At 49.4% G+C, this 24,368-nt stretch overlaps 2 protein-coding genes across 2 annotated transcripts in view; both read left to right on the forward strand.

The window, feature by feature from the left end:
• Positions 1 to 22,799, forward strand: part of EPGN (epithelial mitogen) — a 32,097-nt gene extending 9,298 nt beyond the window's left edge. Inside the window, exons 5-9 of the mRNA XM_014938355.1 lie at positions 29 to 4,109; positions 15,219 to 15,310; positions 18,813 to 18,913; positions 20,208 to 20,298; positions 22,739 to 22,799. Of these exons, the coding sequence (XP_014793841.1) occupies positions 29 to 83 (55 nt within the window). The 3' untranslated portion in view covers positions 84 to 4,109; positions 15,219 to 15,310; positions 18,813 to 18,913; positions 20,208 to 20,298; positions 22,739 to 22,799. The remainder of the gene's footprint in view (positions 1 to 28; positions 4,110 to 15,218; positions 15,311 to 18,812; positions 18,914 to 20,207; positions 20,299 to 22,738) is intronic.
• A 1,360-nt stretch (positions 22,800 to 24,159) lies between these two features.
• The window catches only part of EREG (epiregulin), a 9,586-nt gene continuing 9,377 nt past the window's right edge, over positions 24,160 to 24,368 (forward strand). The window contains exon 1 of the mRNA XM_014938356.1: positions 24,160 to 24,261. Coding sequence (XP_014793842.1) covers positions 24,216 to 24,261 — 46 coding nt within the window. The 5' untranslated portion in view covers positions 24,160 to 24,215. The remainder of the gene's footprint in view (positions 24,262 to 24,368) is intronic.

Consider the following 24,368-nt stretch of genomic DNA (forward strand, 5'->3'; position numbering starts at 1 on the left):
TAAAATAACACGCTGTTGTCCATTTTAGATGCCGGAAATTGAAATCACCGTACAAAGTCTGCATGGGCGAGACGGCGTTGTGAAGGGCTGGCATTGGGACACTTACCAGTTTGCCTGTAAAGGAGAGGAAGTTCTGCTGGGAAGGCCACCCTGCTCCATCTGGCAGGTACCCCAGCCTCACTGCTGAGGTGAAACAAAGGGAATGACAGAGCGAGGACATGAAAGGGACTGCAGAACCGCCGGGCTCCATCCGCTTCTGAAGAAAGACTTCCTCTTCAGTAAAGGCTGCCAGATGAGCAGGTCCAAACAGCTAAGGATACTTGCAGCCCTCTCAGCACTCTCCCGTGGTTGGTATTTGCAGAGGGGAGGACTGGTTGGTTTTAGCTGTTTTCATTCATTTCAAGCCATAATACAGTGTTCTGCTCTGGTCTTTTCTGTCTTTTTTTTTTTCTTCTTCTTCTTTTTTCTCCTCTGGAGGAAAAACACAACCTGTCTCGCAGCGGAGTTGTATTCTGAACATCATGTGCTGACAAGAAACCGTTTGGGTTCTAATTTCAGCATCTGCTGCCTGTGTTTATGGATAAACAGCCCTCTTCCAGCACAGCAGTTCTCTTCAGTGTGCTCAGCAAAGCATAGGCTTCTGTTTCCATAAAGGACAAAACCGTAAAATGCTTTTGGACTGAAAATGGATGGTTCTCAAAAGCTTACGTGAACTTAGGAATAGAGAGTAAGCAATTCCTGGAAAATTAGACCATGGCACCTCTGGGCATGGCGAGTTCTTCCTGTGTCCCTAAGCAAGGAATGGGACATGTTTCTCAAAATGGATTATTGAGTGTGCTCCTGACAAAGAACTCTACTGTTCCCTGACATCATCAGATTCACAGAACTTCAGGCAGAACATTACCTTGCCGCAATGTGATTTCAGCACAAGACTTCATTTGCTGGTGGAGCTGGAATTTTGTTATGAAACTTCAGTATAGTTTTGCCCAGGAAACGCTCTTTTTATTCTGTTCTCACATTATGTGCACAATGTCACCACTCAAATAAGAAAGAAGGGACTACAGGGATTTTGTTCCACCCTGGACAAACACCTTACGTACCAGATGCTTGCTTTTCTTCATCTTGTCTGTGAAGAATCACAGAAGTAAAAAGAATTTGTTCAAGGAAAAGGGAAGAAGAATGGTTCTGAAGAGGGTGGCACTGTGACTTCTCACTGCCAGTTGGAGTATGTGCCAGTGCTGATGAGACTGGAGATGGCTCTAAGAGATTTTCATTTCAGCCATTACACGTCGTAGACGCATCTCCTGTGCTTAACCACCTGCGAGAAAAAGGCAGTTAGGTACTTTGCAATTTCATGGGGTGATACAGGCTCCTAAACTTAGGTGCCCTGCTGGAAAGCTCCATTTCTTTGTTATGCGAGTCAATTTTCACAACAGAATGCATGGCTTTTGTTGAAAAGAGACCTGTGTATTTGTGAGACTACAATGACAATGCTGAAATGTGTATGAAAGGGTAAATGTACATTTGGCACTCGAGTGGCCTGAAGTTCAGTGGGCTTCTCGCACAGGGGCATCCTGGTCAGTAGCTGAGCCATCTTGGCTCTCCATTTGATACCAATAAATGAAACAACATGTCACACAGTGTTTGGTCAGAGTCCCTGTGCAGCAGACTGGAGCAAGCGACCCGTGCGTACACAGAGAGGATTGTTGGTGAGGAGCTGGATGGAGACAGAGACCAGTCCTTTCCTCTTTGCATTGACATGAGTGTTTTGTAAGAGCCACCGAGCTGATTTTCCAACTCCCAGCCTTTTTGTTTCCTTCATCTCAAGTTAAGTCTTCACATCTCTGTGTTTGCTCCTTTCCATTCTTCTGACCTTTTCTTAGTATCCACTAAGAGGCAACTTCTGCTTTTCACGATTTTCAGGCCAGCTTTTGGTAGTTGTCCTGACGTTTTCCGTGTCCCACGTGTGTAGTGAGAGTGCTGTTAGATGTGAATTAGGGTCTGCACATCTGCACAGACACACACAGACCACCCTTCACCTGCTGCACACACTGGACGGTCTGAGCGGAAATACCTATCAGACACAGGCATGTCATTCTGAAAACACAGGGGAGAGATCTTTCTCCTTGGTCATGGAGCAAATTTGAGTAGGCCAAAGGACGAAGAGCCTCAAAGCTTTTGTCCTGTGAGTGAATTTCCTTCTCCACAGTGAGCTGACTGTTCCTGCACACACATTGCGAGCGTCGTGTTCGCTCATGGGGTACCGACCTGCCGGCATCGCGGAGGCTGCGTCTTGGAGCAGGCACACGCAGGGACACAACTTGCTCAGGGTGTACGTGCCCTTGTTAAAGGAGTTCTAAGGGCAGGAGAACTGGACTTTCAGTTGTCCAAAGGAAGCTGTCGGAGAGAGATGGATTTTATATGGCTTTAACCATTTGCATGTCCTCTCTTTTTTGATACCTGCCAGCAAAAACTGCCTTTTTTGATATGTTTTACCTGCCGGCTGCCTTGCAGGATATGCAAGTGCTGCTTCAGAAGTATTTACTCATTGCAGTGAGACACCTGTGCCTATAGAAACACACAGTCACCTCCTTTTTTTTTTTTTTAATGTTTGATTAACCATAACTCAAAAGGAGGATTTATTTAAAACCTTTAAAACCTTTTTAAGTTCAGTTTAACAGCGGACTAAACAGTGAAAATATTTTTATCTAGTTTGCTTTCTGGCCCAAGGCACATTTGGAAGGGCTGCCAGTGAAAGTTTGGTGAGATTTTTCTGCTAGCGAAGGAAAAGCTCGAAGGTAAAACAGCAGATGAGTCTGTGCTGTGCAAAATGAGACTTTGTAAGGACAGAGTGAGAATAAAATGGAAATACCAAGATGGGAAGAAGGAAGGGAAAGGAGGTCTTTGCTTCATTTTAGTTTTCTTTTTCCAAGTGGTATTGAGGCTTCCAGAAACGGGCTCCTTGCTTCCTGGGTGCTGAAGCACAACCTCGGAGCAGGCTACCAGCTGCTTAGACATCCAGGGCAGGTGGCATCAACGCAGATGGCAGCTTTCTCCATCAGTCAGCGTTTCCAGGCTGTAGCCCATGTGGGAGAAGAGTGTTGTCATTGCAGTTTTAAGGGATTTCGTCAGGCCCAAGCTGTGTTTGAGGCATGGCTGTGTGAATGAATCACGCTGCTGCTGGATGCAGTGGCCCAGCTGAGGAAGCCTGCGTTGCCTCAGATTGCTTCGTGGAGTCAGCCTCGCCGAGCCCTGCCTTGATAAGTGACAGATGCCACTGGGCTAGTGCGGTGTGGTGCTGCTTACAGTGCTGAATTTCCTGCAGAACTGGCCCGTCAGAGGATGGGGATCGTCTTTCCTGGCTCATTTATCAGGCTCAGACTCCTTCTGTAATGGCATAATTAAGAGTCGTAAGCTTCTGCTTCCTATTAGCTGTACGTGCCAAAAACTGTCATTTCCAGAGGAGCCCCTGAGTTTGTGTGACTGTTAGGCAGCCCTGTGTCAGCTTTGCTGGGGCACTGGCTCGGCAGGGCTGAGAGAGAGACGGTGAAGACCGGGATCTGCCCCTCTAATGGACTGAGCACTTGCCCTGTGTGTGATCCCGGCTGGTGGAACCACACCAGCTTTTCCTGCAGCACATCTCTCTAGCCTAGTTGCCCTCAAGCCACCCAGCCCTCTCCCTGCTTCGCTGGCATCTGCAGGTGTCCTTTGGTGCTGAGGCTTGGCTGGGACTCCAGCACCTCCCCTGCATTCGACACCCATTTTCTGTTTCAACACTGTGGGTGGCCGGCAGCGTACCCCATCCCAGCAAGGTCTATTCAAATGGTGAGCTGCAGGCCCGTGGAGAAGTGACTGTCCTTCCAAAATGCTGTTTTTCATCTTGGCAGGAGCTGTAAGGAAGTGTACTGATGGCTGATGCTGGGAGCGCGCAGCATCCCTGTCCTCCCTGCCTGATGAACAGGGGTGCCCGTGGTGGCACACGGCTGATTCAGCCAGCTGAGCAGCCAGGCCACTGGCCCAACTAGTCCCATAGCCAGCCAGCACCTGCAGGGAGTGCCAGAGGCTCCTGAAGAAGGGCTTTGAGGTCTGATGGCAAGGCAGGCAGGCAGGTAAGGGACAGTTTGCCACCAGAGAAGGTTTTCTCTTACTCTCCGTAACCAAGAGTATGTTTTGCATAGTAACACAGCAGGGTGTCTGTCCTCCCCACTTACCCTGGCAGCCCAGCTGCTTCTAGTGAAGCACATTAAAAGTGAAAAACTGATTTGTCCTCCTGTGGCTAACACAAGGCTAACTAGCGTGTGGTCTGGGTACTGGGTTGTGGCCTAAGAACTAGCTGTGAAACTCGTTACTTGCTGGTGTCTCTGGACTTCATGCAAAAAAACTCAAACAAACCAAAACAAAATTCAAACCCCAAAAAATCATGTGGCTCTCAGCAAAATTTTATAGCTTTGTCATTCTTTACACCCATTATATATTTTATTTAATTTCTGGTCTGTGAATACACTGCAACTGGAAAAGCATCCCACAAAGAGAAAGCTAACTTGGCAAAATAATGGATTTAATAATCAAGTTTGGAATAGCTGCCATGAGCCCTGCAGCTCGCAGTCCCTAACGGATTTGCCTTTAGCACATCCCTGTGAAGCCGGGCAGTGCTTGGGGAGGGAGTGCTGGGCAGAACTGAGCCAGGGAGGGATTAAAGGCACAGGAAGGAGAGGCACCAAACTGTTCCAGCCTGCTCATAGTGCTGTGGCCAATAGATCACTCTTCTGCTCCTTTGAGTTCTTTTAAGAAATGGTTCTCTAGTAGGTCAGTAACACTCTAGTAGTTTGGAAAGAGGGATCAGTCTTGGTAAAATGAAAGCTTGATGGCGAAGAGCAAGAGTTTCTTTTTGAATAACCATTTCAGCTCTGCATTCATGTCGTACAAAATACAATTTCTTTGGTTTGTGATTTAACTTTTGGAGCTATTCAGAGAGGTATCATGACAAAATGTAAGTGCTTGAAATAAGACAATTTGCAGATGAATAATCTGAAGAGTGTATTCGGTCAACTCCAGCCCTTTGTAGGAAGTGCCTTCAATAACCCTGCTCGTTTCAGTATCTCCTGGTGTGGAACCACACAGCTTCCTGGCACTGGGGGAGCTGGATCCAGCCTGTAGGAAAAAAAAAAAAAAATAGAAAAATGAGGAGTCGGGGAAAATGCAGTGGTTATTGGTCGTATTTCACGGTGTCGTTTCGGTGGCCTGAAGGTACCAGTGAGCAGCTTGAAGGTCTGTGCACAGCTCAGCACTCTGGGTGTCTGTGCTTGCAGAGCTCTGGTGGCATCTGCAGCCCCGCGTGGCTGCTCGTGCAGGATGTGCTCCAAAGAGGGAGATGCCTGTAGAGGTCCCTGTTGTACTATAAATCCAGGAAATCGTTTGGGACTCCTTATTTATGACCCAGTTCACAAACAAACCAAAAAAAAAAAAAAAGCGCAGGTACTCATTAAAGCCTCAGCGTAAGTAGTCATTAATTACCATGACAGCAATAAAATCTTGTTCTATGAGTAGACTCTGAGCTGCTCCCACTCTCGCTGAATCGAATGGGAGCAAGAGCAGGCTCTGTAGGAAGCAGCTCTTGGGGAGCTGAAGGAGGTGTGACAGCACTGGTTTGTGCAGAAGAGGAGGAGGTTTATTGTGCTGTTACTGGGAGCACTGTTAGTGCTGGTCCCTTTGTACTGGTTGCTGCACAGATGGGAAGAGCAGGCTCTCATGTGGCTGCCGGGGTGCAGGCCTGGTTTGGTGCAGAGCAGAGTTTGACTCTGTGTAAGCCCAGTGCCACTGTGGGCAAGCAGACGCCTTAATTTAGAGGTGAGAGAACTGTAGGGAGAAGAGGTGAACACCTCTTTTCTGGGAGGCCAGATGAAATGATACAGGAGGAAACAGAGGCACAGAAAAGGGCAAGTTGCTTTATCTAAGTTGGCACGGACCCTGGCCCATCCAGGATCCAGGTGCCTGCTTTTCTCCTGTTTGCAGACCAACGTTTTTCCTTTATATTTAAGGGAAATAAAGCCTGACCCTAAGGCCTGGAAAGGGCCACGGTGCTGTTTGCTGGATTTGGTGAACATCTTGTTAGTGGAAGAAATCTGTAGCATTGAAGTCTAAATCTTTTTGTCCGTCTTGCTGGGGCTTCAAATTGGTAAATGTCCATATAGAAATAGAAGTCAAAATGCAAGCAGTGAGTGACACACAGAAATAAGCATAGCACTCGGATGACTTCTGTTGTGGAGTTTTTTCTGTAGCTGATTTTTAAAGATTAGTTATGGCCAATGTCCTGCTATGTAGAAGCAACAGTTCACATCACAACATAGAGTTTGTTGTATAACTGATCTAAACCAATTGTTGGGTTGCTCAAATAAAATTAAAATTCTAATTTTATTTTTTTAAATATGAAAATAGTCTGCGAGACAAAGTTTCACAGACAAATAGAATAAAAACTTTAAAATGCTCATTCTGTGGAGCAGGTCAAGGTCCACTGAGCTTGGGAGTTGAGGCCTGTCTTGCATAGCTGTCTTGAGGCAGTTTTCCATCTGATGGTTTGGGTTTTTTTTTTCCCCATTGTGGAAATAAGGCCACCTGTGGAAATAAGGCTCAGTTTTCCAACTCATAAAAAAAGTCAGAGGTATTCAAATGAGAGGTTTTGATTCCATGTCTAACATTGAGTCACTTAAACACTAACTTTTAATGAAACTTCATGTTGAATTTATCTGGTGAATGCAAGTTTCCATGTAAAGATTACCTGGTGATGTTTCTTTTTTACAGTATTTTGTCCTTTAATAAGCAAAAATACTGTTTGCTGTAGTTTGAATATTCAAATGTCCAGCTGCGTTTCCTGGTCATGACTGATCAGAGATGGGCTAATGGGGCCCAGCCCGGGGTGGCCAGTGTGGGAGGGCTTCCTGGGCAGGGTCTGTGTGTGAGCCCCGAGCTGAGTGCCCGTACCTGCTCCTCAGGCCCACCGTGCTCCTGGAGGCCCAGTCTTGGAGTAGCTGTTGCTTTTTGCAGATTTATCTGCCATCGCCTCATCACCTTCAGCTTCCCAGGGCAAGGAGCCATCCAGGGATGGGAGTGGTGGAGCTTTGGCACTGTCATTCCATGAAGTATGTTATGTATGCTCTTTGTTGGTTTTTTTGGATTGTTGTTTGGGTTTTTTTACTGAGGGGGGAAGAACCCTTCCTCTGTCTTCCACGTGTGCAAAGGGAACACTCCATAGCTCCATCTGACAAGTAGCACAAGTGGGGTTGAGCCATGAGAGGATAGGGCCGTGCTTTGCAAGAGCATCTGACTAACTCGGGCAAAGCTAATTTGTTTGACATCATTTCTATACGTAAGACTAAGTCTGTTTGTGTCCCATTGTTATGGCAAATCCCGTGATGAACTGCATTTTATTGACTCCTGCTGGCCGTGTGACAGAGCCCAGCGGTAGATGTGAATGTGAGTACTGTTCCAGGAAGCTGTCTTAATAGATACTAATTCAGAATTTAAAGGTTGCGGGGCAACAGATGGGCCTCGCAGGGCGCTGTGACAGCTTCACGTCACGGGGAGGACCTGGGCACTTGGGTACATCCCTGCTTGGGGAGGCAGGGGTGGGTGAAGCAGGTGAGATGAGTCAGGGGCGGGCAGGGACAGCCAGGGGGGACCTGGAGGTACAGGCCATGCCATTAGGCAATAACATACAGTATTTGGCTAATAGTTTGGTGTCTTTTCTCCTCAAGGCTACAGCATCACACGTTGATGTGTGCTTGTTGGAGGGATACTGTTCAGGAAGAGAAACACAAGGAGGCCCCCAAGTGGCCTTATCTGTGCTTGTGATTTTTGGAAACTCAGCGTCTTAAGTGTTGGTTTGTTGGGTACGAGTCTTTGAAGCTCTGGCACGACACTTGGTGGACTTTGGCAGCTTAATCTGCCTTCTGTCTCTGTGATTTTTGGAAACTTAGTATCTTCAGTGTTGGTTTGTTGAGTACAAGTCTTTTTAGCTCTGCCGTGACAGTGGACTTTGGCAGCTTAATCTACATTCAAGAAGTGCAAGCACCAAAGCTTGGCAAGGGGAGGGAGAGGAGCTGCTGGTGAAGGGGCTGGTGGTGAAGCAAACCCTTTGATAGCTGGTGGCTCTAACAGAGTGGTGGCTGTGAAAACCTTCAAGGAGGAGTGTCTGCTAATTTCTCTTGCTGCCTGATTCTCAGGGGGAACGGTGAGGAGCAGAACTGTGAATAGAGGAAAGAGGAAGGCAGGGTGAGCCTAGAGGAAGGCACAGTGCTTAATGAACCTGTAAAATTAGTCACTTCTAACCTGATCCCATAAAACAGGTCAAAAGAAACAGGACAGAGTATTTCAAAGCAAAACAAAGTTCAAGACCCAGAACTATGTTTGGGGTCAGCTGACTGGTTCCAGTAATGGCAGGTCTGTGGAAAGTCAGAGGAGATGCCTATCTCACTGCAGCAGCCTCTGGTTCAGCTGGGTTTTGATTTCCTGCTTAGACTTTTACAGCTGAAAAATGTGTAACCCCTACGGGAGCATGAGCACAGCTTGTATGGCCTGAACCAGCCTTCCCTCCTGGATGTGTGAAGTGAACACAGGTCCAGCAGAAGAGCTGGCTTTGGTAGTTGTGTTGCAAACTCCTCTTCAGTAGTTCATGGGCTGGTGGTGTAAAGGATCTGATTGAGCAAAGGCACATCTGATCTTGGTGTGGTCACCAAGCAGGCCCAGAGTTAGCCCTCTTCCAGCAGTGCCCGTGGCTTGCTGTGTGCTCTCATCACTGGGTATCACTTGCCTGAGCTCCTGCGTGTGTCCAACAGCTGGAGGTTGAAGCCCAGTGCTTGCTCCTTTCCCAGCTGTAGGTGATTTTACAGCCCTGAGTGCCCGTGGATGAGTTCTGTGGTGTCTGCTCCTGCTCTGGGAGCAGTGCCCTTTCTGGCTGTCTGGGTTTCCCAGGGTGACCTGGCACAGCGAGACGCAGGCAGGATTCCCGAGTTGCAGAAAGACTGGAAATTCTCTTGCCCTTTCCCCTTGCCTTGTTTATACTTCTCTTGACTTTTTTGGTGGCACGTTCATGCCTTCTCATGAGCGTACATTTGAAAGTTCTCCTCCCTCAGGCATCTTCTGAATTCCTTCCTCCATCACTAACTATGTTTTCCATCAAGATTACAGCAGCAAAAAAATGTTCTGTATGGGCTCGGTGCTCCCCTGTGCATGAAAAATGTGTGCAGGAGCCAGCACAGCCAGGAGTTTCTTCCCAATTGTTCCCAAGAAGAATGAGGAGTGACGCAGGCGAAGGACGTGACCTTACACCAACACACACACGTGCTCTGATACCTGCACAGAGATGCCCATGACCTCAGTGAAACCATAGGGAGTTGGGGGGTAGTCAGACCAAGTTGTGTGGCCCCTCACATTCCTCCCTGACCACCTCCTTCTGGTCTAGCATGGTTCCTTTCAGGTTCATCTTTCCTGGCTTGCCCAAAGCATGTGTCCCCTCTTCTCACCCAAGAGCAAGTGGCTCGATGCAGAAGGGAAATGCCTGTGTCTTCTCCATGTGGAGACCAGTCCCTTGAACAGGGCACAGAGGAGACCCCAATTTTAACCCCAATCCTGAGCTCTGCCCACAGCTGAGCTCTACCCCACTGAGAAGAAACTGCAAGGGATCTCCTGGAGTTGGGAGGAAAGGTGGAGCAGGTCCTCCTTCCCTCTCCTATGACTCCAGCCAGGCACATTTGCACTGGTTTGACCTCCTTGGTTCCTGTAGGCAGAGGGAAGATCCCCCTGTGTGGGGTACCACTACGCACTTGTCCAGTGCCCCCTTGTAATTCAGGTGCCATATTCAAACTGCAGCCTGGAAGGTCTTTAAAGGGGTATTTAAGATGATTCCAGGTAGGGTTAGTTTGATTGTTTTTAAACCCATTCGGTATTTGTGAAACGTAGCAACGGAATGCCTCCGCTGAAGGCTTTTCAAGAGAATTAATCATAAAGTAGGGAACTGTGATTTTCCCAATTAGCTCTGGCCCTGCTGCAGGCTACAGAAAAACCTCTCTTGGCTGCAGTGGATGCAGACTTGGGCTATGCCCACCATCTGAGTCCCTGGGTGCTTAGGCCTTTGTCTTTTGAGTGCTGTGGGATTCTCAAAAGTTTCCATTTGTGCTGTTTCCTTTAATAAGAAGTACCATGATATGCAAGAAGAGCAAAGGAAGAGATAGAAGTTAACGTGCTATTCAGTAATAGCAACTCTTAAATGTAAATGTGCTTTGACTACTACTAGAAGGCAGAGGTTTTCTCCCTGCGCAGAGGACAAAACTCGGGGGCACTTGACTACATGTGGGCACAGTTTGGATAGAGCCTGTTGAAATCCTGGGCATTTTTCCATCAGCTTCCTTAGGCTTTGGAGCAGACCACAAATGGTTCCTGTGACACAGGAGAATTTGGAGTGTTAGTCGCATTTGGGCCTCTGCCTCTCCTGTGCATGCAGATGAAACTGTAGCAGGATTAACATTTTTGATTTTGAGCAGTGACTTGTGATGTAACACCTGATCGAGTGGGAATTAGGCATTGTGCATTTTCCTAGGATTTTTATATCAGCCATCCATTCTTCATGCCTGCCACAGGGCTTCTGGAGACTGTGCACATTATCCATAATTTAAGTGAACTAAAGTGAGAGTGCTTCTCTCCTTCAGTACAAATGCTTGTATCTGTATTGAAAGAAACTTGACACAGATCTGAGCCCAGTTCCTTTTGTCTTCAAAACATGTGGCTACAATTGTTTAGGAATGTGCATTGTTTTGTTATTTGCTCCTTCTTCCTTCAGCCCTTTAGCTGTGTGCTCCACACGCAGAATTTGTTGTGCCAAGTGCTGTTTTCTGTGATCAGTGTCTGGCTGACATGGAAATATAAAGTCAAATATTGACAAAGGTGCCCTGTGTGTATGATAGAAAATCTCTGACTTCCATGTGCATACTATGCCTTGTGCTGGTGTGGAGCTGAGGCTCTGCCTTGGATTTCTGGTTGAACAGCAAGTTTGTCCTTTATTTCTCATAAAAATAATCTTTGTTAACTTAGAACTCAGGTTCACGCAGAGCAGTACATGTGCAGAGAGCCCTGCAGAAAACATCCCATTATTCTTGAAAGAACTCAGCTAGAAAAAAACCCAACACCTAAGGCCCAGCAGTGTGGAGAAGAGTCAGACCCCACACACCCACTGCCATGCCCCTCCTGAGCCCATGGAGCTGGGGGATGCAAAGAGATGTAGATCAGGGCCTGCTCAATCTTCATGTTCTGCACAAAAGCTCTAATCCCGTCTTTTCCGCACCTTCAGTTCCTCCAAGATTCGTGGTCCTATGCAGAATGCAAAAAATGATTGATAGAAACAACACAAAATCACAATTCCATGTGATTTAATGCAAGTCACTGCCAAAGAAACCCAAGCAAGGGTTTCTGCATCCTACGAGGAATTAGATGGCACAAAGGAAGCTTGCATTTGCTTCAGGAGGCCCGTTGTTTCAGAAGCTTGAGCTCAATCATGGGTCCATCTCAAACTGTAGACCTTCTAAGTCTCTTCTCTCTTTTGTGAAGCAACAAGCTGCCCGGGGACAAGACGTGAGCGGAAAGTTTATTGGCCTGTGCAAAGGGTGAGAAGCAGCAAAGGGAAGAAAGCATGGGTTGATGCCCTGAGACCACCACGCACAGCTTGCCCAGTAAATAGCCCCAAGGGACAAAGTGGTCGTCACCTTTGAATGTAATGACCTGACAGTTTTGCCACTTTTAAATATCTCTTTTTACATTTCATTCAGTCAGCTTTAAATGTTTGCTCTCCGGTGGCACAGATCGGGGCTGTAGCCTCAGGAAAAGGAGTCTGGGAGGCAGGCAGTGCTACTTTGCCTCACCATCTCTGAAGGGAGGCATCTGCGAGGAGGGCAGGAGCCTGGACCACAGGAGATGCAGGTACAGGTCTCTGCCTCCCCGTGTGCAGTGGGTGAGCTGCCGGCGCTGTGCCTGCCTGCCATCAGAGAAGCGCCAAAATAATAACAGGGATGAAAGCATTACAGCCCGGGGAGGCAGTTTGTAGATGCTGGGGGCTGGTAAACCAATAGTTAGTCCTTAAGTAAGACTTTGTAGACTGAAAGCGGGTCTGGCCGTGGGGGAAGCAGGCGGTGTGCAGGCAGCCAGCCGAAATTACAGCCGAAATTACAGGGAGGCTGCCCTGGCCCCTCACACCGCAGAGCAAGCGGAGGCTGCGCTGCCTCGGCAGCTTGGCTCCTTTAGCCCTGCCATCCCTAAACAACGGAGGGGAGTTTCGGGTGGTGCTAATTTTAATAAAGTGGTTTTGGGAATGTTTTGCCTCTCTGGAGCTTTCATAACATATCCTAATGGAGGCTTTTGGCAGGAACAGTAAAGCAAATTGCTCCCACCCTCTCTCAGCGTGTGGGGAGCAGCGTGGGTCCCAGCGGGCACGGGACCTGGATGCGGCTGGGCACCTGGGGAGCTGGGAATGCCCTTGGGAAACACCCCGGCTCCGTGTCCAGCCGGGAAGTGCCAGCCCCTGCCCTCCCACACTCCCCTTGCCCACGGTCTCTGCCAACTCCTGCGGTTCTCGGGAGCTGCTCATGTTTGAGGGGGAACGTTCTGTCACTGGGGTTACACATCCTCGCACCACGGCTGCCTCCAAGCCTTTATTTCCTTTGCTTTTGAGGGCTTGCACCAGACTTTCAGGCACTATTGAACAGAGACATTTGTGTTTATCTGCTTACCCGGGAAGGGAAAGGTAAGCAATTTTTATGCTTTAAATGCCTCTCATATCTCCCCAAGGGCATTTAGTTATCTCATTCCTTAGCTGTAGGTACACTTGTAGTGGGTGTTAAGTCAGTTTCCTCCAGCTTTATCAGCAAAGCAATCTGGAGCCCAGCTGAGTTCATAGTGCAATAGGCAGTGATTTCCCTTACAACAGGGAACGTCAGGACTTCACACCGCGGCCTTTCCCGCATTGTTATAATTAAAGAAAAAGTTTATGATGGCTTCGTTTACAGCAAATCCCTCTTTCAGGTGCGGGTGCCTGTGTTCAGGTGATGATGATGATGGGTTGGAGGTGTGAAAAGCAGGCCCAACATTTCCCACTTGTGGTGGCAGCAGGAATGACAGCAGAGCAGTCTGGGCCCCCACATCCGTACAGTCAGGGCTGCAGTCAGAGCAAAGTGGTGGTTCTTGGTGGCTCCGAGGATGGCAGGAGCCATCTCTCCTGCCCTCCCCTTCCTTTCACCCCAGGGACTGGCACAGGAGGAGAGGAGAAGAAAATGGGGTCCTGTCTAAGAAAGTTTTGGTGACGCCAACCCCACTGCAGTTATTCTGGGAATCTGAGTGAAATGAGACGTGTGCTAGTTCTTTCTTGCTTGTGACACAGCATATGACTCATGTCCTTTTTACCAAAGTCTGGGGAAGTGTGTGCAGGGGGGAGGAGGTGCAGGATGGGAAGGGCATGAAACGTAGGAAGGCTTATCTCAGTCTCCCTGGAGTTCTGTGCAGGATGAACAAGCCATACAAGTCCAGTGCCTTTTTCTGATACGTACCAAGGGCTGTTGGGAGGAAAAGTCATTGCCAGACCTCCAGGTGCCAGTGTGTGTTTTGTGCTGGGCAATCTTGGCATTAAGCGCTACCGTTCTGCCAGCTGCTGATCAGGATTGTGATCAAAGCAGCAAACGAGGGTGATGGCTGTAGGGAATTGGAACTGGGAGTTGGGAGAGGATGGAGATGTGCTGGTGAGACTGGGAGACGGGCTGTGTAGCACCCAGCTGGGAGCCAGGACAAGAGAAAGGCTGGGTTTTAGAGTGGGCCCAGCTGGTAGCCAGCAAGGATTGCAACATGCCACTAGAGGATTTGGAATGCTTTGCACAAGAAGAGCCTGCAAGGCCAGGGCAACACAATCCAGCTGCAGTTCAGGGACAGAGGTGTAGCTGAGGGTATGTCATGGCCCCTCTGGAGAGGCCAGGATGGTAAGCTGTGCCCTCTTTACCTTCAGAGCTACCTTCAGCAGGGACAGTGAGCTGGGCAGGCTGGGACAGACAGCTTTTACTGCAGTGCATGGCTTGGCTGAGTATCGCTCTGTGGCAGATACAGCTCCCATCTGGGATGCCATGTGTTTTCTGGTCAAGGGTACATCAGGGATAGGGATGGGGGAGCTGGGGGAATCCGGGTTGACTCACTTGAAACATTAAAGTCCACGGGGACAGTGTTAGGATCTGTGTAACGTCCCAACCCCAGGGGTTCAGTAAGAAATAGCTGTTAACTTCAAAGGGCACCAGATAACTGCAGTAAGATTTCTTTTAGATGCAACATGTTTGGAGACAGCAACAACATGCATCCTTACGAGGACTCCCTCACCTGCCCAAATAGTGTTTAAGGCTGGGTCAACTATTACTTCTTGAATGCTTTACTGGCACCTGACCTTATGCTAGCGCGGTTGTAGCCTGGAGTTAGAGTTGTTGTTCTATAGCATAGCTCAAGGCACTTGTTTCGGAGCTAAGGACCTATTGTCACACTACTCTGTGTCAGTGATCCCAGTAGTGGGTTATTCACCTGTGGATTAGAAGTGATACAGCTTGGTGCTTCTACTTCTCCTGCACCAAGGGTTCTTACTCTTCTTTTTCTGGAGCTTCCCTCTGTGTGAAGACAACTCCTCCATCCCCCAGAGCTAGCTACCTGGCCACTTAAATATGTGCCCACCGGGGTAGTCATACATTGTTTTTAATAGAGTATTTAGTGTAGAAGGAACTTTCGGCCTCTCTGTAACTCTGCTGAGAGTCCTGAGGTAGACTGCTTAAACACGAGAGGTTAGTCTTACAATTTCTTTTTGAAAGGTATTTTTAGATTTACTGCAGAAAATTTGCAAGATTATGGACAGGTATCTAATTATTGACCATCAAAGCGCCCTATTTTGCAACATCAAAGGAATTCACAAGAAAATTTTAGCTTTTTCTGTGTGCATGTGTCTGTGTGTACGTGTATGTCACTGTCTTCATTCAGCTGGAGTGGAAGTGTATATGAAGGGGAAAAAAAAGCCCTATATCTAGGTAAGATATAGCAACAAGAATTGAGAGCGATGTAATTCCCCTGCTTTCTCTACCGGCATGAGAAGTACACAGCAGAAGCCTATGGAAGATGATGACGACAATAATGTATTATTTCTTTGATTTATATTTCCCCAGGAAATGCTCCAAAGATGTATCAGCTCCACAAACAGTTTGCAGAAGCGGTGAAGGGGAAGCATTGGTCCACGGGATTGGAGGCAATTGTTGTGGTCAGTATTGGTTGTGCAACGTTACTAGTGAAGTTTCACCAGGACTGGTCCATTGTGAGCCTGCGAGTACAGCTGAGGGGTTTGCAGCAGGATATTTACAAATTAATATCCTGTTTATAAAAACCGTTGTAAACAATCGAAGGCCATTGCCCAAAGGCTCCAATGTTATTTAGATCTGCGTAAAAGACAATTCCAGCATTTGCAATGCAGTGGGCAGCTCTGATGGTATGTGACATGGTAATCAAAGCTGTCCCACTGCAATCAAATGCACGCAGCGGCGCGTTGCATAAGAAAGCTCCAGGAGAGCGGGGAAAGAGACTTGCACAGAGACATCTTTTTTTGTTTTTTTTTCCATTTAGTTAACCTATGCACCCTTTAAAGTGGTTGGTTTGGAAAGATGGGTAATGAGCTTTGCATACAGCAGATCCTTCCCGGAAATCTCCCTCCTGCTTCACCCAGGGGAAGGTTACAAGAACGGAACGGGGGGAAAGGTTGAGAAGCAGGGATGGAGACAGCAGAGGGGGGCACGTTCTGCATGGGCTCACACATGGGGCACATTTCCCCTAAACCAGGCCCTCTCCTGTGCCGGGTCTGTGGCCCCTGCTGTGGGAGATACCGGGCTGTGTGTGGCTGCTCCGGGCAGGGGAGGTTAATCCGGGCGTGGAGCTGGATCGCAGGGTGTTATGTATGAAGGAGTGACCTCTGCTGTAGGCATGCTGCAAGTCAGTGACCAGAGGTGTCTCATCTCAGCATCCCATGGGCAGCCTCTGTTCAGACTCTTACAAATGCATAGTTTTCGGGGATGCCTATTTTCTTTGAAAGCCGTGTAGAGAGACTGTTGTTATTGAGGGGTTTGACTAGATTCAGAGACCTAACTTGTCTTCAGCAGCTTTGGCTGATTGACCCTTATCCATAGTCCTTTATTTCATGTATGAAGGACAAAGACCCCAGCTGCAGGAGCACTGATCCAAGAACTGCCAGCCCTAGCTTAGTGCTGCTCTTAATGTAATAACCAACACCGATATAATTAAGCCCAGCCCTGTCCTTTGTCCTGTCCCACTTGATTTACTGGGAGCATGAGCTCCCAGGGTCATAAAGGAAATCTCCTGCATCTCTTAAATAACATGAAGCTGCGGGAAGGAGGATGAGGGGGTGGATGTGTAGCTGCCACACAGAGGTGTTATCCATGGAAGTGTCACGGTCAGCTGACTGGCTGCTGCCACCTCTCCCCAGGGACATCCAGGTGCAGGTTCCTCTTAGAATCATAGAATGGTTTGGGTTGGAAGGGACCTCAAAGATCATCTAGTCCCAACCCCCCTGCCATGGGCAGGGACACCTCCCACTAGAGCAGGTTGCTCAAGGCCACATCCAGCCTCTTCTTGTCCCATCTCCCATCCATGCAGCAGGTGACCAGCACCCTCCCTGCCCACGGGTGGAGAGGTAGGGATGAGTTACTGGGGCCTTTGCCTCCCCTTGGCCCTCGAGCAGGCTCACAACTCCTTGCTGAGAGAGCAGAGAAACATGCAGGGTCCAAACGCATTCCTGAGATGGGCTGGGAACCAACCAGCTCCAACCACAAAACCGGGGTCTTTCTCCACTCCCAGGGGCTGACAGCACCCAGACCTGCCTAAGTGAGAGGAAAAACCAATGTTTCCACCTGTTCTGGAGCTCTGTCCCCCTTCTCAGCCCCACAGAGGCCTACAGTCTTTCCCTGGGGCTCCCCATTGGTACCCAGTCTGTAGTAAACTGGCTAATCCTTGTCTTCAGTCTGTGACCTAGCAACAGTGTCCAGGGAGGTTTGGATACCTGAGGTGGTGTTCAGACCATGGATGGGGAGGAGAAGGTGACTAGAAGATGATTTCACATAGTCTGGGTCATCCCCAAACCAAACCCCAGAGGTTTCCGCGTACCGGGTGACTCACGGGTGGCTCTCGGGAGCTGGTGGGACTCAATTCACTGGAGATCAAAGAATAGGGAGTTTTATAGCAGGCAGGGCCCAGGACAGGGAGAGCACCGAATGGGAACATCTAGGGGAGTGTTGCAACCCCAAAGTATTCCTGATCGGCTTCTCTCCCTTCCAGCTGCATCTCAGGAGGCGGAGAGCAGGACACGAGCAGCCTGGCTCCAAGCTGATGTGAGCAGGAGGGAGTGCCTGGCTATTATTTTTTTTGGCTGCAGTTGTAGGAAAGCTTCACTGTGGACCGCAGCGTCCTAGTTTGAAATGTGACTGTGGTGATGAGTTGGGCTCCCGTGTTTATGGGTTCCCTGGGGCAGGCTGTCTCATTGCCTCTGCATGACAACAGCCAGCACAATAAAGGCCTGATCCTGACAGCCTTTTTTTTTTTTTTTTTTTTTTCTGGTCACTTCAGTAATAGTAATGATTAAGAGTAATTATCAGGACAGTAATGGGAGTGCCTCATAATGCTAGTGGACGGGGGAATTCCACTAAGTGCCTCTGCTCCCATGCCTAGCACTGGTTACCAAGCCAAACAAATACACCAGAGACCCGGGCTTCTTTCCTAGATTTGGTTTCTGGAGCGTGTGCTGGCTAAGCTGGTTTCAGGTGAATGGCTGTTTACTCCATCATCCCCTAATGACACATTCCTCCGTTCCTCGTGCGGAGGGTGCCCCAGCTCCCCGTGCGCAGGTGACAGTCACTGCTGAGGTGCAGCCAAAATGGGTGAAGTCCCGGTGGCAGCGCAGGGCCTGGAGCACGAGGTGAGTCACAGCTTGGGGCTGCTCCTTCCCATTCAGCAGGACAAGCACAGGAGCTCCGAGGCTGGGAAGCAGCCCCCAAGTCAGCCTTTTCTCTGCCCTTGCCTTGCTTTTATCTCCTCACCCGCTGCCTCAATGACAGGGGAGAAATACACTTGCCAGAGGGATTGAAGCCACCATAGCTGAGGCTTGTGTGGTGGCCAAGGTTCCCAAAAGGAGCAGAGGAGAGGCAGATGTGCATCATGTGCCTGCATCACGTATGGGTTAGGCTTTAGCTCCTGCCCGAGGCAGGTCTTCCCTTCCCCAGACAGTGGCACTCCTATACAGAGTTGTCTTCCCCAGCTGCCCAGATGGGAGGCAGAGGAGAAGGATGGAAGGCAGAGGAGAAGGATGGTGGCGGTGTTGGAGAGCCCGTAGCGGGGACTGGCTGCCGGGGTGAAAGCCCAACAGGAGCGATGGAAGGCAGAGGAGAAGGATGGGAGGTGGCGTTGGAGAGCCCGTAGCGGGGACTGACTGCCAGGGTGAAAGCCCAACAGGAGCCGGTGAGTGCCCGGTGAGTCACACCAATCCCCACGCTGGTGGTTCTGGCTGTCACTTCACAGGGATGTCGCTCTCACGACAGAGCTGTGGAGTGGCTGTGCCACACGGTCAGCCAGGAACACACTTTCACCCAGTGATTTTGGTTATACCTACCACTGGTCAGGGGTCTGAGTGCTGTGCCCGCGAGTACGCGTGGTGAGCCATCAGAGAGGGCAGTCTCCGGATTTACATGTGTTCTCTCTCACAGTGGTTAACTCTCATCTTCCTGGAGAATGAAAAATACTGGTGAAGAGATGACTTCATGAACGGGAAAGAGGTGCTGATGGACAGAAGAGCACACACTGATGGGTAAGGGGCTGGTGTTCTTCTGCCAGCTTCCTCGCAACCTGCTACATGCTGTGGGGAAAACCACTTTTCTTTTCACCTTGGTCCTTCTCGTATGCTTAACAAATCAGTGGAGGCAAGGAGAAACAATTAGTAGATGGGCAGGGATGTGAGAGGGCCTTGGTTTGATAACACCCCTTAAAAGGGTACAAATAAAATGCTTCCCCAGGTTTAGCAGCAAGTAAAGGCAGAAGCCATGAAAAGACTCCACAAATGAGAAAAGCTACAAACCCCTTGGAGGCTAAGAAATCACTGAGCATGGAGCACTGAGCTGTAATTAGGAAAGGGAAAACACCAGCTGAGTGTTATGAAGTTCTTCCTGCCAGTGAGATGTGTTGAGCCATTCAGGAGTTGCCCAGGGGAGAGTAGTGGAAATGTCATACAAGCCAGAAGAATAAAGCTTTAAAAACTGCCCTGTAGGGAGCAATCCGGCATGGACTGGCACATCTCTCTGCCTTTCCATCTCCATCTTCTGAAGCACGTTGAGATGGATGGGAATTAGCTGTTTGGAAGGGTTTTTTCTTTCTTTTTATAAATTGCTAGTTAATGCTGACCTCAGAAGTTGGCTAAGAAATCAGCGAATTTGGGGGTTTGTTGGGTTTTTTTTAAAACAGCAAAACATCTGTGTTGTCCAGTAGCTTTGACCTCACCCTGCATTTACAGGAAGAGGCATCAGCCACTTTCAGGCTTGGGGGCAGCGTTTTGAACTCTCATAGTTTATAGGAAAGCCTGGTTGTTTAAGAACATTTGACCTAATTCATCCCTCACATACATGGCAGATGTAAAACTGACCTTTAGATGGAGTAAGTTTGGCTCAAGGTTTTTCCTTACTCCGTTTCCTCCAGACTATCTCACCTATGTATTCCACTTAAATGTATTCCCTTCTTAGGGCATTTGTGCTCATATGTGAGCCCTGTTCTTTTTACCACTTATGATTTTCATATTCAATATTAATTTTCTGTAGTCAAAATGCAGATGCTGTCAAGTGAGCTGTACTCCAATTAGCCGTCTGACCTTTGGAGAGTATTTCTTGAGGATCTCTCATGCTGTGCTAAGAAAGGTTTCTGTATACATAAATTTGTCTTACGTACTTATGTATGCACTCGTGCTGTTTTCAGAAATGCTGTCCCATTTTCCCAAGAATTTATGAAAATGCTGCGTTTTGTAACAGTGCCAAGTGCTTCAGTGCAAGGCTGGGAATGATTTTCTTCCAGTTTCAAAAATGCTTACTAACAAAATATTTTGATTTTGCAAACAGGTCTTATTCTCAACAGACGAAACCAATGCAGATGTAGCCCCACAACAGCATTGCTTAAAACTGAGTGCAAGTTCTACAGAAAGCTGCTGAAGTAAGTAGTGTAGTCACTTGCCATGTATGGTTTTAGTTACGTAAAAACACATATATAAAGTGGTAATTCATTGCTATGAGCACATGTGTTCTTCTACAGCAAATCACCCTGAGGAAAAGTATTTTCAAGCACAGAAAAATGTACATTTCACCTGTATTTTTGCCTCTCTAAGTTGGAAAGGGTATGTTGTTCATAGAAAGTCCTGTGTCATCAGTGACACATAAGCTAACAGACAAAGCTCAATCCTTACCCTTGAAATAGTCACTGCTGTGAATCTGCTGCTCTGTCTGAACAAAGAGAGAGATGAATGCCTGTGACATCGAAAGAGGATTAAGCATAACATGGGCTTCATCACAGGATGGTTCGGGTTGGGAGGGACCTTAATGTCCCCCCAGTGCCACCCCCTGCCCTGGGCATAGGATGGTTCGGGTTGGGAGGGACCTTAAAGCCCCCCCAGTGCCGCCCCCTGCCCTGGGCAGGGACACCTCCCACCACACCAGGTTGCTCCAAGCCCCCTCCAACCTGCCCTTGAACCCCTCCAGGGATGGGGCAGCCACAGCTTCTCTGGGCAACCTGGGCCAGGTTCTCACCACCCTCACACCAAAGAAGTTCTTCCCAATATCTCAGCTCCATCTCCCCTCTTTCTGTGTCAAACCATTAGCCCTGGTCCTATCCATCCATGCCCTTGTAAAAAGTCCCTCTCCAGCTTTCCTATAGGCTGCTTTTAGGTACTGGAAGGCTCCTCTGTCACTTGGAGAAGGACATTATCATCAGTGCATTCCAGGAACCTCCTGGATTGCTTATACTGCACTGTGTTGTCCCTCTAACAGATACCAGGGTGGTTGAAGTCCCCCATGAGGCCCAGGGTTTATGAAACTGAAGCTGTTCCTGTCTATCTATAGAGGGCCTCATCTACCTGATCTTCCTGGTTGGATGGCCTGTAGCAGACCCCCACCATAGTGTCACCTCTCCTTGCCCTCCATTTAATCCTGACCCATAAGCTCTGGGTCGGCTCCTCATCCATCCCCAGGTGGAGCTCCATGCACTCCTGCTGGTCACTGACCCAGAGGGCAACACCCCCTCCTCGTGTCCCTGCCTGTCCTTTCTAAAGAGCCTGTCTCCTTCCCGTCCCACACCCCACCATCCCATGAGCTCAGCTCGAGTTCAGCCTGTGGACTTAGTAAATTGCAGGCTTTTTTAAAAAGATTGTGACGAAGCCATTGCGAGGTAATAAAAGCAAGGCTATGAGCTCAGCTCGAGTTGAGCCTGTGGACTTAGTAAATTGCAGGGTTTTTAAAAAAAGATTGTGATGAAGCCATTGCGAGGTAATAAAAGCAAGGCTTTTGCACAAGTTCTTAAGGTATTTCCTCCTATACTCGTTACACTTTGTAAAGAAGAAGATCCCGAGATGTCAGAGCATCCGGGGGGCTCCTCGCTGCTCCCATGCCAGGTGCCATAAATCCATCAGTGACTTGACTTGGGCGTGCCCCTTCCCTGCAGCAGCAATTGAGGCCACCAGCCGAGATGTGCCCGTGATGCTGTGTTGCCCAACGGGTGCTGCCTCTCGGCGTTGCGCAGACGGGCTGCTCCCCGCGCCGCTCCGTGGGATGCCCTGCGTCTGGAGCCAACCCATGGGTGCTCCGGGGTGAACAGCCTCCGGGAGAACTGGCCTCCTGGAGGTGTGTATCAGCCTCGTTGAAGGAGGCGGCCTCCACGTGGAGGAGAGGATGGTGAAAGCCACCAGCGGGGTGCCAGCTGTGGGGTCACATGCCATGGGACACACAGCGTTGCACAGAAGGTGAAGCAAAGATGCGTGTGTGATGCTTGTTTTCCATATATTCAAATGGGAAAGAGGAAATTCCAATGAATTGCTCCAATTGTGTCAGAGTAACCTGGTAACTGGATACGGACTATAATTAAATGCTGTCTTTCAGAAGATAAATCATGCAGGAATTTAAAGGTGAAATTAATTATAAAGTGGAAGTTCTACGGTGATGCTGCTTTTTAAGGCATCTGTATGCCCACACACAGAAACACTCTGCTAATCATTGCAATTCCTTCCTTTACTCATTACAATCCCTGAAAGAGCAGACAATAAAATCCTTAATAAGGGGGGTCAGCCCAAATTAAAGCAGCAACGAAAACAGTCATGTGGCATCAAAAAAACCTGATCTTAAAGCATTACCCTAATTGTGTGGGGTAAGTCATGGCCCTGACACTAGAGGGGGGGAAAGGGGGCTTAGAAAAAGATGCCAGCTTTATCATGTCCCACTTACTTGTGGAGGATGAACTAAATATATAAAAATAAATGATAATATAAATGCTACTTTTGCGCTGATCTTTATTACCTTTATCTTGCCAACTCTCGTACCATTTGGATAATTAATAAATGTTGCTGACATACAATTTTATAGTAACACATTGCCTTTCTTCATTTCAGCATCTCCACACCTCTGTAGATGTAAAAAAACGCTCCCAAAACAAGGAGGAGTATGATTTGTAAGTACCACATCTATTCCAGCTCCTGGTGTTAATGTGTTTGTTACTCATCATTGCAATCTGAGCCTGGAGAACACAGTATATTGTATTCTGCAGTATCGCCTACAATTAACTCTCCTGTATCAATAACTGCTTATAAAATGAGAAACTATGGAGCCACCAGCTGCAAGTGCAGTGGTGTAGTCACTTGCAAGTGCACCAATACTCACATTCCTTATTGTGAGATAAGCTTATCAGCCCTGCAATAGTTGAGTATCACCTTGCCTTTTTTGACGACAGAAAGTGGTAAGGCAGAGGAAGAGCAGAGAAGAAGGTTTTTGCTTTAAAAGTAAAAGAAATACCCACCGTTGCTGAGCAGGTTGTGTAGATAAAGCACACTTTTCTATTTCAGGAGGACACGTACAGTAGGGATTTGGGGTGTCCCCGAGGTGTCTGATGGTGGGATGTGAGCACTGAACAAGGCCCTGTCTGACCTGGGACAGAGCACGGGGGGTTCAACAAGAAGCTTGAAAGGAAATTTTTTTAAAAGTAGCCACAATTAGTCAACTGAAAGAGATATTGGTACAGTGAACTGCCCAGGCTGCGAGGAGGCCACGGGCTGGAGGGGCAATGTGGGGTGAGGACCCATGGAGCTGGAGACCGTGGTGGCATTCCTGTGGCCTGTGCTGGGACTTAATGGAGCGTTTCTGCCCCCCGTGCCCTGGCAGCCCCACGCGTGTGCCGAGGGCCATTCCAGAAATGCCAGGAGGTGGGAGGCTGGGGGTGGCAGCAGGTTTCTGGCCGCCTGCCCTGAGGTGTTTTCCCCGAAGCCTTGGTTTGGGCGCGGGGGTGTTGGTGGCAGTGCAGTGGGCCTTCACGTGTTGAGGGGGCAGGGGTGGGCTTTGGGGCCACGCTGTGGTGGTGGTGTCGGTGCCCCACACCCTCACACCTCACACCCGAGGATGGAGGGCGAGCAGAAGGTGCTGGTCAGCCCTGGGCATCCATCACCCCGGGGAGTCCCGGCCATGGGTGCCTGGGCCGGATTGCTGGGAGGGGAGAGGTGATTTTACAGCCCCGTGCGCTGTTTGCGCTAATTCTGCCTAAAATAGAGAAAACCAAAAGCAGCCGGGCAGGGGCCGGGGGGGTCGGTGGGGCCGGGTCTCCCCCCCCGGGGTGCACCCTGCTGCCGCCCCCGGGGCAGGGGGCCCTGCAGGGCGGCGGGGCGGCCCGTCCCACCCCGGGGGCGGCGGGCAGGAAGCGAGGAGGCCGGGGCCGGTACCTGTCCCGGGCCCGGCCGGGTTTCATCACCGGGCAGCGGCGGCCCCGCCTCTCCCGCCGCCCCATAAAGGTGCGGGGCGGTGCGGCCGGCAGCCACATCGCTCCCGTCCGCCGCCGCCTTCCCCGCTCCTCCGCCGCCGCTCCCCGGGGACGCCAGGGCGATGGACGCCGGCTGTCTGCGGGCCCGCAGCCTGCTGCTCTTCCTCGGTGAGTGCCCGGGCCGGGCCGGGCCGAGCCGCTGGGCACCGCTCCGACGGCTCCTCTGCCCCCCGCCACGGGCAGCGACGGGAGGGGACCGGGCGCCCGGTGGCGGG

This window comes from Calidris pugnax, unplaced genomic scaffold (assembly GCF_001431845.1).
Source record: "Calidris pugnax isolate Ruff unplaced genomic scaffold, ASM143184v1 scaffold72, whole genome shotgun sequence".
In the NCBI taxonomy this organism is placed as follows: domain Eukaryota; kingdom Metazoa; phylum Chordata; class Aves; order Charadriiformes; family Scolopacidae; genus Calidris; species Calidris pugnax.